The sequence below is a fragment of the Rissa tridactyla genome, chromosome 8 (genome assembly GCF_028500815.1).
Source record: "Rissa tridactyla isolate bRisTri1 chromosome 8, bRisTri1.patW.cur.20221130, whole genome shotgun sequence".
In the NCBI taxonomy this organism is placed as follows: Eukaryota; Metazoa; Chordata; class Aves; order Charadriiformes; family Laridae; genus Rissa; species Rissa tridactyla.
The window spans coordinates 22,228,635-22,240,692 of record NC_071473.1 but is presented as its reverse complement, the minus strand read 5'-3'; the positions used below and the strand labels follow the sequence as shown (position 1 = coordinate 22,240,692).

Below are 12,058 nucleotides of genomic sequence, written 5' to 3'. Positions count from 1 at the left end.
CCTGACATCCGTGGACACCCAATATCTTCCTGGGGTGCCCAGAAACCCACAAGAGCCTGATTTAATAGACCCGAGTCCTGTTGGTGAGAGTAGCAAAGCGAGGTGGTGAGTGAAGGTGGGAGGAGCAGGGTCAGTCTCTTCTGTTCATGGCACGAGGTGGGTGTTCAGGAGGTGGGCTTTGGCTTGTTCCATGGCTCGCTGAGGAGCTTGTGGCATCCTCTCGTCGAACTCTTGCTCCCGATTTGGCCAGCGGCCCACCAGGCTGTGCTAGCAGCGCTACCGTTTTAAACGGGGAAGGGTACAACCTCTAATTAAAAATTCCAATTTTTCAATGTAATTGAAGCTGTTGCAGAACTTTCAACTTGCTGCGTCAGAGGCTGTTAAAAAATAATAATAATTCAGGAACTTGGGTAGAAATTACAGGTGTATCTTACTGTGGAGTAGGTAATACCTTGATTTTTAGGTGTGGAGTTGTAGATATTTACTTGATGGTATTCAGACACAGGAAGGGTCCATGTACCTGCTGCTTCATATGGCTATGTAAAGTTAAAAATAGCATGCACTTTTAGTTAGGAGAAAATAGCTGTAATTGGTTTGTGTATAACATAAGCTATTAAGCTGTTTCTTTAGTGAAAATACAGCTTTTTGGGCTAGAAAATCTGAAGTGGTTATGTTTAGTTTGCTCTTTACACAAAGTATCAAGGCAGTATTGAGTGTAATTACTGGAGACTAAGATTTTGTTTGGATGTTAGCTAACACGTTGGCTAATGTCTTGTAAATGCTATTTGTGTCTTAGAGTGGAAAAAGAGTTATCCTTTAAAAGGGCGGGTATTGTATAATACTCAGATACTTGGGCACTATTGTACCCCATTACTCCTATTGTAAGGAAAAAAAGGTACTCCCTGAATGTCTCTAGAGCATCCTATAAGTATTTTGAGCTGAACTAACCAAGACAAAGGCACGTAAAGGCTCCCACACAGCCTCACTGCACAGTGCTAAAGGCTGTTCAGCAGGCAGCTGCCTACAGATCCTGCTGCATCCTTCTGGCCGAGCCTGTGAAGGGTTACACCACACCTCCAGAAAGCTGTTCCTGCTGGGATGCTCTGATCCTTCCCTTGCCTGAGTCTGTGGGGACAGGGACCAGTGAAGATCTCTTCATTCTGCCATTCCTCTGTCTGCAGAGCTCATAAATCCATCCTCTGCCTTCACAGCCCGGAGCTGTTGGAGGAAACAAATTTCCATGGTGCTGGTCAAGCAGCCTTGGAGCTGTTCCTTCTGCGAATGGGGAAATTGGCCTGGGATGCTGCTGTGATGCTGTTTGGTCCAGTGTCGCTCCAGCAAGTAGAGGATGAATAGGTCGACAGGCAGGCTGAGGGTGGGGGCTGATGTCCTTTCTTTATTATTCAAAAGTTAGGGTTGCTTTCAGCTTTCAAGCTTCAGAGCACGTGTTTCAGCCCAAGCTATATAGCCTTTCTGTATTTCCATTTTGGCTCGGAATACACTTCTTGCTCATACAAATGTCTGCGTAAATCTATATAAATGAGTATCTTGTGTTAGATTGACGGAACTCAGCAATTACAGTACAGGCTGTGTTTGTATCTATAGCTTGGTCCCCTCTGCCTGGGCATTTGTGGATTTTCCTATGGGTGATGTGACAGAAGTGATTGATTGCTTCCAGGACTGACCATGCTGTGCTCTGTGTTCCCCTCTGGAAAGCTCCTGATGTCTGCACTCACGCGGCTCACACTGGAAGGGTGCAAAGAGGCCACTTGCTTCACCCTTTGGTCTGCGGACGTTGGGAGTCTGCGAGTTACTGCAGCCTCCACAAAAAGGAGATCGGGAAAGGAGAGGCTGCTGTCACTCTTGTGTTTGCCACCTCCATATCTGTTTTTCCATTTAAAAAAAAAAAAAAAAATAAACCCTCCACAAATCAAAAACTATTGGAAGCCCACTGCATTAGGTTTTTTGATTGAGCATATTTTTTCCATTCCATGCATATGATAAAATGTGTACAGTGAGTCATGAAATCACAGCTATTAGCAAGCATAAAAGTTGCTCAAAATTATGTTAAGCATTTTACGTTTATTTCCCCTCCCCGACTGTCTTTACTAACTGTGATAATGGTGCAGTTATTAATTAACTCGTTATAGGTTAAATGAGTTATCTGCGAAGCCTTGTTTTAGATCACAGTGCTGTTTAACTATGCAGCACAGTCACATTAATTATAATATGTTTGTTTTAATTTTTTTAATATAATATTGAAAATATTTTCACTGTCTCACATCATGTTTATAAGAGGAAATTCTGCGATGAAATTTGGAAGAACCAGAAAACTTTTTTTTTGTTTATGTAGCCATTAATGGAATATTAACTAAACTCTCTGCAACATTTAAAACAAACAAACAAAAAAAACCTGACATTATCCTGCGGCGCATACTGTCTTTTTTTTTTTTATAGGACAGTTTGCTCAAATTGTACAGATCCTCAGTGGTCTCTTGAAAACGCTCCAGGTGCTGAGTCATGTGCACGGCTGAGCTGCTGCTGGGAGCCAAGAAGGATTGTTGAGAGAGGAATATTAAAATAGTCTGTTTATGACGGCCATTAATACGGCTGGTGCGGAGGGTGCAGCAGCCTTTCATGAAAGGTGGCTTTGCAGCAGGGTCTAGCAGGGAGGCTGCCCTCAGCCGGCATGTATTTTTATCTTGTTCGGATATAACTGGCCACCGCTAGTCTGTAAAGAGCGGCAAGACGTGCTGAGCTCATACACTTAAGTGGGGAAGGGAGGATTGTATGAATCCTGTTCAATTTAACACAGCACCTAACTTTATAGAGGGTAAAAAAAAAAAAAATCCTTTAGTAGCATCACCTCAGAAGGGTTAATATTTACCTTCCCTCCTGCTGCAGGTAGCATGAAGTTCAGCCAAGTTGTAAAGTCAGAAACAGGTGGAAAATACCTTTGCAAGAGGACATTGTTTGTCCTCATTTCATGCTTCATTAGCCGCTCTGCCGGAGGACTGTCCCGCATTGTTACGGGGTCAGGAGCCTCCCGCGGTGTTGGGGGAGAGGGGATATCTCCTCCCTGTCCAAGGGCTCTCATCTTTGGACCACCTGCGTTTGGGGTGGAGAGCACCCGCCTCCCCTTGGCTCTCCTGGCACTGGCCTTAACTAGTGAAGGAAAAGACGGCAGCAATTATGGCACACACAATTAACGAGCTTCTAATCTCCAGCCTTGCGTGTAATTGCTGCTGTCAAATACAATTAGTGTCTGACCAAGTTCCCTTCCCAGGGGGATGGCCAGGCCACACGGCACAGAGGGAGAGGAGGGGGGCAAGTGTCTGAAACTTTAGGAGAGTTTATGTTTTCTTGTTACCTCCCTAATAATCCTCGCTTCTCAAATTGTGTCCAGAAATGTTAATCCAGAGCATTAAGAGGACATGGTGGCCAGCAAAGCAGGCCATGAAGTCAGCTGTTGGGTTAACTCTGAAGTGTCGTCTGTCAAATTTGTCACCTGAGACTATACCAGCTTAATTACAATTCCATCATCGTGCTTCAGGGATTTACTGGTACCTTCATGTGAGCCTGACGGGGTGTCACCTGTCCTGTGTTGGCAGCTGAGAATGGAGCTGCTGACCACCCCCCAGGTGTAGTTCAAAGGGTTGGGATGTGGGCCAAGGTTTCTCCTGCCAAGCAGACCTCTGAATGTCCAGCACTTGCAGCTCCTCCAGGCTTGGTGGCTCGGGACCCTCGGTTGCACCCCAAAGCCCTGCAAGGCCAAGGCAGACTTAGGTTGCTGCTTTGGTGGCTGCTGAAGGCTGCCACGTTCCTGTCGAGCCGGGCGTTTCACTGCTGTGTAGGCACCTTTCTACAAACTGGTACGAAGCAAGGTAACGTGTGTCCTTGGACCCAGCACTGGGTTCTGCCCAGGGCCGTGCAGGGAAGCCCGGGAGCATGCCATGCAGACATCTACGACTGCAGGAACGGGTAAGCTGTAGGAAGGTGAATGATGCAGAACAAATGCAGGCTGGAATCTGCACTATGTATTTGCTGCTGCAGAAACACGTGAGAAGTCTTATTTGTACTAATTTTGTTGGGAGTATTTCTTGTCTCCATCCCATGAAGGCAGCTACTGCTGATGCTCTGACTCAAGTTGCATCAGGCTCAGAGGAAGAGACAATACAATACATAGCCTCTGAACATAACCTGAGATAACTTCTTCCATGCACTGTGGTGGCTCGGGTGTGAGATCCTGATGTGTAGCTCTAACTTGAAGTTTCCTCGCTTTTCCATTTCCACAATGATGAAAAACTTAGTCTTGACTGTTTTAAGGCATTATCCAATGTAACTTTGAGATAAGTATTTTGATGAGATGAACCTTTTTGCTAATGGCTTTCTCTTTTTCTTAAATACATATTTATGTGAAGCTACTTAAAGGTTTTGGGTGCGGACAAAAGCCAGAGTGAGATGTGAGGGAATTGGGGGATGATAAATGTGCTGCGCGACGCAGCCACGTGCCTTGCCAAACAGCTATTACTGCTGGGCGTGCTGGACGTCTAGACACGCAAAACTAGCCAGGCAGAGTTCTCATTTCGCTCTGGATAAAACTGGGATACCCTAAATTTAACCCATACCTAGGATCTAGCTCTCTTGATAACTCCCAAGTTACAGTATTTTATTTTTTTAATTTTTTTTAAAGCTTTACTGAAACATGTGCTATTCCTGCTGTTTTGTAGTATCGTTGTAGGACTTCTCGGTATCTTTCCTTCTGTCAGATTCGAGTCCCTTGCCCTACATATAAAATAGCTGTGTACCGTTCAGTCCCAGCTAATTACCACTGGTACGTTCACTTGCATCTCTGTAACAAGTTCTGGCGTGTGAGTTTGAAGTGAGTCATCGGAAGGGCCCTTGGAAGTGCCACCCTGTCGAATCTGTTGTAGTCTGTTTTGTGTAGATGGGAATAAAGCTTGGGCTCAGAGACAAAAAAATAATAAATCCCTGTCCTGTCTTCAGGGATATAGCAAGAGGCTGGCCCACCAAACCAACCCCTGGCAGGAAACTGCTGCTCTTCCTCTTACACAATAATTTTCATCCTGCTCTCCTAAAATGCAAGAAGAGAAATGGATCATGCTGTGATCATGGGAGACTTTTAATAGAAGGTGAACTCAAAACCCTCAGCAAAGAAAATGTTTGCCTCTAATTGTTTTCCGTTTCCATAATACTTAGTATGATAAAACTATCTTCTCTTTCTCCTTTATTTTTCAATCATGATTAGACTTTAATGTAGTTAAAGCTTATAAGTGAGTTTGAGCTACTGTCTTGTTGAAGAGAAGATGGAGCTGAAATTGTCAGTGAGGCATTGGACAGGCTTTTTTAACGTGTCTGTCATTATATGTTAACCTCTGAACTGGGACACAACTTCTGTTTTATGGCTGACAACAATTTAAAGGTATACATCTTGACATGGTGGATAAAGGAAGAAGGGGGAGTGGAGGGAAAAAAAATGAATTAATGATGTTAGCAAATATTAGTCCCTGTATTTCCATTTTGTTCAGAAAGTGGTTGTCAGGCTCTGAGGCCATCTGGAGCGGCATTGTCAGTGACAGCCAGTCGAGATGCGATTGTACCTTGAATCGAGCCAGTCTTTTATTGACAAATACAGTGCACTGAGGCAGGGATGAGGATGCTCTGCTGTCTGTTCCAGGAGGAGTGTGGGTTTTCTCCTGGCATTCCTGGTGACATTTGAGAAGGATAGTTCTGGGCTTAGTTGAGTTCCCTGCGCCAGTCTGTGAGCGCATTGGGAGTCAGGGGAGTTGAAAATGTCTCTTAATGAGTACGTATGCTGCATACTGAAGCCCATATTTGCCTGTGATTTATGCTAGCTTTGGTCAACCAGATCCACCTACCAAAGTTAACTGTCAAGAGCAATAGTGACTGTGATATCAGCCCTAATTGTACACGAGCAACAAAGAATCAATGGGCAAGAGTTAGGGGAAGACATGAGAAATTCCAGTGCCTCTTAAGGCATCTCTTATGCTTCTTTATCATCTCTTCCCCCATCTCTTACACATCACTCCCTGTGCTTTGGCACTACAATACAATCCTCCGAGGTTTCTTCCTGTGCTGTCACAAATCCCCCTTTATTCCCACAGTTTTTAACTGGTGGCTTGAGGGCAGCCCCCTCACGCTCATGGAGCCCACAGTAATTTTGCCTTCTCCACCGCATCTCCCTTACATGGTCCTGACTGGATATAATATTGCTGTCATCTCTCTCGAATTCAGGCTGCAAATTAAGGAAGCCTGAGATCATGTTATTTCTTACCTGTCCTTAGTTACGTGTGTATCTGCAGTGCTCTTGGACAGCACTGCCTGCAGTGAAAGAAATTGAGCTGGCTTAATTGAGAGCCACATAGTTAATTATTACTGCCTCTTTTTTTTTTAAAGGAGGAGAGAGATTTTGCAGTGTCAGTTTTTAATTTCACTGTGGTTTGCAAGCTAATGTGATTGTAAACTCACTGGTCATCATCTGGGTATACGTAGCATTTCCTTTGTCTTTCCAGCCCTAAAAGCCTCTTTCTGCTGTAGAAATGTCAAGAGATTTGAGAAGGAAAGTGCATCCGCGTGTTACTCAACTCACCAGCTAGCGTGAGCGACAAATAAAAATGCTGGTTCCTGTTAGTGCAATAGCTGTGATGTGGTTTGGAAGGAGCCGCTGCTTTGTCCCACCTCTTTCATTACCCGGTTTGGTACGTTGTGCTCAGATATTGCGTGCGAGTCCCTGGCAGGCTGGGTAGTACAGATATTGGAAACGGGCAGATGAGCTCATGGTATAGGCAAGTTGTCAAGGGCGGCTGGAAAGAAACCAGTTTGTATCTGCGTTGAGGCAGAGTTAATGTTTTTGGGAAGAAACGTTCCTCATAACCTGGACAGATTCCCCTTGGGAAGTCTGATGGTGATGGCTGGTAGAGCCATGACTCTGTCTTTCATGGCTTTGCAGAGTAGAGGTGCTCACTAAATCCCGAGAGCATAGCCGAGACTCTTCCAGTACATTTTTCATAAACTTGTTCTACATATTGAGGACTGTGATGAAATAAGCTTGGTTCAACGTTCATAAATGGAATATTGAGTTACCTATTTCTGTGTGAAAGAGGTGAGATAAAAGCTACATGGACAAAGTAACCTGTATATGGATTAAAAGCCAGAAAAGGTTTTGCCTGAGCATTTTTGGGAAGGCCTTTATCGCTAAGTTTCCCGATGATCTTGTGCACTCAATCAACATGATTAATCTTTGGTAGAAATGCATTGGTTGTGCAAAGAAGGTGAACTTAATCCAAGAAACCTTTTTTACAATTTCTGCCTCTAGAAAAACGAAATGTATTTTCTCAAGTGTTGTTTCTGACTTTGAAAAAAAGCAACAACCAAAAACTGTAGTGGGAAGAGATGAAAGAATATAGATTAAAAAATTTTTATAGCTTCAAATACAGGTCGAATGACCACTGTCCCTCAATATCAGAGAAGATAAACTAGTGGTGAATATAGCTTCATTTTATAGAAATAACTCTTGCATGTTCTAGCAGGTGATCTGAAATTAATTTTCTTTATAAGCAGTGTGGAAATAATTGATGGACAGTAAGGTTCTCTGCTAAATAATTTTTTAAGAGGGGCATTGCACTGTAAAGAGTCTGAAGGCCTTTCCCTTCAGGAAAGGAGAACTTCATGTCAGCTTTTACTCTAAATTAGAGAAAGCCTGCTTGCAGTAGAATAGTTTTCAAAGCCAATTTCCTTTCCATTTTTTCTTATAAAAAAATATGTCTGATACCTGCAAACCCAAATATTACAGCTTTGGGCTGGTACGGGAGAGCTGAAAGGTGGAACAGGTCGGCTCAAACTGGGCAGAATGTAAAAGTAAATGTACCATGGGGAAATAATAAATGGATTTAAAACAAAAGCAACCTAGGGAGCAGGAAGAAAAACAAATGTAAGCAGGTTTTATTAAAAAAAAAAAATCAACATATTTCTAGGTAGAATTCTGATGAGGCAGCAACGCTTTTTGGTATCATCAGCAATGTATTGCAGCTACCGAGAGACTGATAGAGGTTGGGATGGCTTTCCCCACGCTTCTGATTTTATTCACCCTGGGTGCGATAATCTCTTGTCACCAAAAGCCGCAGAACTGTCTACTGACAACGGCACGTTGCAATTAATGGGCTGGCTTTACGAGGAATGACTGCTGCAAAATGTAAACTAGTTTTGACTGCTTACCTGAAGGCTGAGATACCAGATGCCCTGGAAGAGTTAGGGTTTCTGGTGCCCTGTACCTCCTAATAGGGTCAGGCTTTCAGACAGCAGGCACTTACCCTTTGCTGAAAGTCTGGTGTCTGTGTAAAGTCAGGCAGTTGAAGATCCCAAGCTGCAGAATGCTTTTTTTGAAAAGGTAGGCCTGAGGCTCCGTATCGATCAATCATTATTCTAATTGTTCATTTCTATTATGGTGGGAAACACGCAGAATCCTAGAGTTCCTGGGAGTAAATCATTTGGAAAAGCTGCCCATTATAAAATTTAATTTTAAATCTATATTAAATAGATTTATAAAGGCAAGCTTTGCAATCTAGTAACATAACATTATGCTACCTCACAGAGGCTCTGCTTTTGGGTCCTAAGGGGCCACGGCTGGGAGTGCTGCGGAGGCAGCGCTTTGGCTTGTTGTGAGCGGGATGGTGAGGACACCAAGCCTACCCCTCGGGTGACCCTCCTGGGCCACCTTCAGAGGAGCATTGATCCGGTTTGCTGAGAGATCCATCCAGCTGTTCTGGCTGGAGTAGGGTCATGGGGTACCATCTGCCATGGAGATAAGGCTTCCGGAGGGCTGATCCCATCTCTTGGGCAGGGGAAGGGGTGGGAGATGGCAGAGGGGTGGCACAGGCTGGGACAGGATGGGAGCCAGGATGCTGGACCAATCTTTCTTTTTCTTTCAGACGGCAGAGAAGAGGGGAAAGGAAAGCAAAACAGCATTTGGAGGCCCTGTTGTCAGCTCATTATATCAAGAAGAAACAATCAGGTGATTATCTGCGCTGGACTTCAGTTAAAACAGTATTTTTCTAATGTCATTTTGTTAAGCCTTTTTTCTTTTTTTTTTAATATTGCACAAGTGTGGTGGCAACTACAACAGGATAATAAATGACAGGAAAGAACTTTTCAGGTCCATAATCATTTAAATCAATAACTGCCTGTATCACTGCCAGGTAGTAACCTTTCCCTAGCGCGAGATGTGGGGGAAGGGCAAGGCTTCCCATTTTTCAGTTATACGGCTAAAAAAAGGTAATATTGGATGTTTTTAATGGAAAGCTATTCAGACGCTACTTTTCTCAAATAGTTATTTCTTTACCAATACATTCATTAAGGATTGTTCGGTGAAGGTTTTAATGTTGGACAGTGTTTGCCTTCAGGGAGAGTTTGTACCTTATATCAGATTTAATTTTTTCTAGCTTCTGCAGCTCGCATAGCAGAAACGCATTTACTGAACTAGAATGGCTGCTATTTAAAACCTGTCAAGGTGCAAGTAGTAAGTGACATTAGCTACTGAATAAGGACAGCTGGGTTTTCTTGTTTGGTTGGTTTTTACTGTTCCAGACTACTAATCATGGGTATAATATTAACTCCAATACCTAAACGAATGTCTGGAGGATCTTTCAGAATACAGCATCACATTTTTAGTGAAGATGAACAGTCAGGGAAGACTGAATTTTTGAGCGGTGTTTGCTGTCGTGTTGCGGTCACCCATTTATGTGTATGTGATCCCATTTATTTTATTGAATGTCTTGCGTCATTTTAGTCCCAGGAAATTAATAGATAAACGCTGATTTCTCTAGACACAGCCTCCCAGGCTTGCTGGGAACTTTCCTGAAGTGTTAGAACTCTTAACACAGCATTTCTTTGACTTGTTGTCACAACCTAATGAAAAATAAATCTCGAGCAGGTGGCTCCAAACCCTTTGCAAGGAGCTTGGGTACGAATTGGTATGGCTGCATTCTGAGTGAGCAAATACGGCGGCAGCTTTGTGCTCGGCAGTATTGCAGGCGCTTCCCTCAGTGTTGCAATCGGATTTATAGCGAGATGGAACAATTGGCCAGGAGTAGCCTTCTCCACCTCGCACGGGGAGCCAACATCTTTAACTGTTGCCTGGACCTTGACCAGAGGTGGTCAGGTATGACCTTGGTTTAACACACTGTTTGAGGAATAGCGCTTCTGCTAGCCACAAGCTTCTTTTCTTCCCTGCTCTGTCCAAGTTGGTCTCAGCCAACATCCTTCATGTTCTAGCTGTTCTTTTAGGAGTGGAACATCTCAGTACTGCCCAGTGTTGGGTGCTCAGTGTGAGCTATGCTTAGTCCTACAGTGCTTTGGGAGGCTTGGCTATCCAAAGTACTGCCTGTGCCCCTCCTTTTGTATGAAATACAGCACAATATACAGGAAAACAGAATTTGCCCTGGTTGGCTTCACTAGTCTAAATCTTCTTGTCATATTTTTGGTTTTTATTTCTATAAGAACATGACTTGTGCAGGACTTGAAGCTCCCAATACAGCTCCAAATGCATTTTTTTTTTTCCCCAAACGTACCACGAGGAACATATGTGCTGTACGTTTAGTATAGCATAGCTATACTGGCTGTGGGCAGATGTAGTCTCTGATGCAGCTGGAATAGGGTGATTCTGCTGAAAGGGAGTTAAATATGAGGAGAGGCTCAAGCCATATGAGGAGAGGCTGAGGGAGCTGGGCACGTTTAGCTTGGAGAAGAGGAGGCTGAGGGGAGACCTCACTGCTCTCTACAACTACCTGAAAGGAGGTTGGAGAGAGGTGGGTGTTGGCCTCTTCTCCCAGGTGAATAATGGCAGGACCAGAGGAAATGGTCTGAAGCTGTGGCAGGGGAGGTTTAGATTAGATATTAGGAAGAATTACTTTACTGAAGGAGTGGTCAGGCACTGGAACAGCCTGCCCAGGGAGGTGGTTGAGTCACCATCCCTAGAGGTATTTAAGAAACGTCTAGATTTGGCACTTCAGGGCATGCTTTGAAGGGCAGAGACTGTAGGTTGTTGGCGTTTTTTTGTTTGGTTTTTTGGGGTGTTTTTTTATGTGCGTGTGTGTATGGTTGGATTCGATGATCTCAGAGGCCCTTTCCATCCATGAAGATTCTATGATTCTATGAAATGAAGTCTCCAGACTGTGCTGCCAGAATGGAAACTCATGTGGTCCATTAGTACTCCTTTCCTCGCAGGCATCAGTGTCTTCAGTTGCAAGATAGGAAGTGAGCAAGTGTCGTCACAACCTTGCCTACGTGCAGGTTGTACAGCTTCCAATTTCTCAGTTGCCCAGGTATTAAGGCTTTTTTCTACTGTTCATTCTCTTACTACAACAGGGAATAAATGTGTGCAAGTATAGGCACATCTCTAACAGTGATAATTACAATAGTAAAAGCGTAGTCCTAAGCAGCAAAATTGCACTGGTACAAAATCTGCAAGCAGGTGAGCCAAAGAAGGATGGCCCTAGATGTTGAATTTGGCATCCAAGTTTATTTAAAGCATGGAGTGAATTGGTTTGATAGTAATACCACTCACCTGAGAAGGGTGGCTTTTCTGCAGCTGTGACTGATACAAGACTGTAAGATTAGCACTCAGTAATACTTCAGTGCATTTGTGAATAGAATGTAGTCTTAAAAAAAAATATGGCATTTTCTGTAGAGGAAGAAAATGAAAATGTTTAAGGGGAAAGAAAACTTAATAGCTTGAGCCAGCATAAAACACATTGATAGTTACTGGTAAGTCCCATGCTGAAAGTTCAGTGTGTATGTGTATACTGCTTTGAAACCTAAGATCTGAGAAAAGAAACTTTGGTGCAGGCTGTTTGTTGGCTCAGTTGTCTACGGTGGGCCTTACTGAAGCTTTACCACAAGCTTGCAAAAACTGGAACGTAAATCAAACCACTTTAGTCCCTGTTTCCCAGGGCTGTTGATATGATCCTGTAATTACAAAGTATTTATCCTATTGAGGAAGCCCGGAATAAGCAACAAAAAT

At 43.6% G+C, this 12,058-nt stretch overlaps 1 protein-coding gene across 6 annotated transcripts in view; it reads left to right on the top strand.

Annotated features, from left to right (window-relative positions):
* ACBD6 (acyl-CoA binding domain containing 6) overlaps positions 1-12,058 on the top strand; it is a 91,069-nt gene that overhangs the window by 18,180 nt on the left and 60,831 nt on the right. For all 6 annotated transcript variants that reach the window (XR_008468040.1, XM_054211693.1, XM_054211692.1 and 3 more), the window contains exon 4: positions 8,970-9,052. Coding sequence is in view for 5 of the 6 variants with exons in the window: in XM_054211693.1 (XP_054067668.1) it covers positions 8,970-9,052 (83 nt within the window). In the remaining variant the exon portion in view is untranslated. The remainder of the gene's footprint in view (positions 1-8,969; positions 9,053-12,058) is intronic.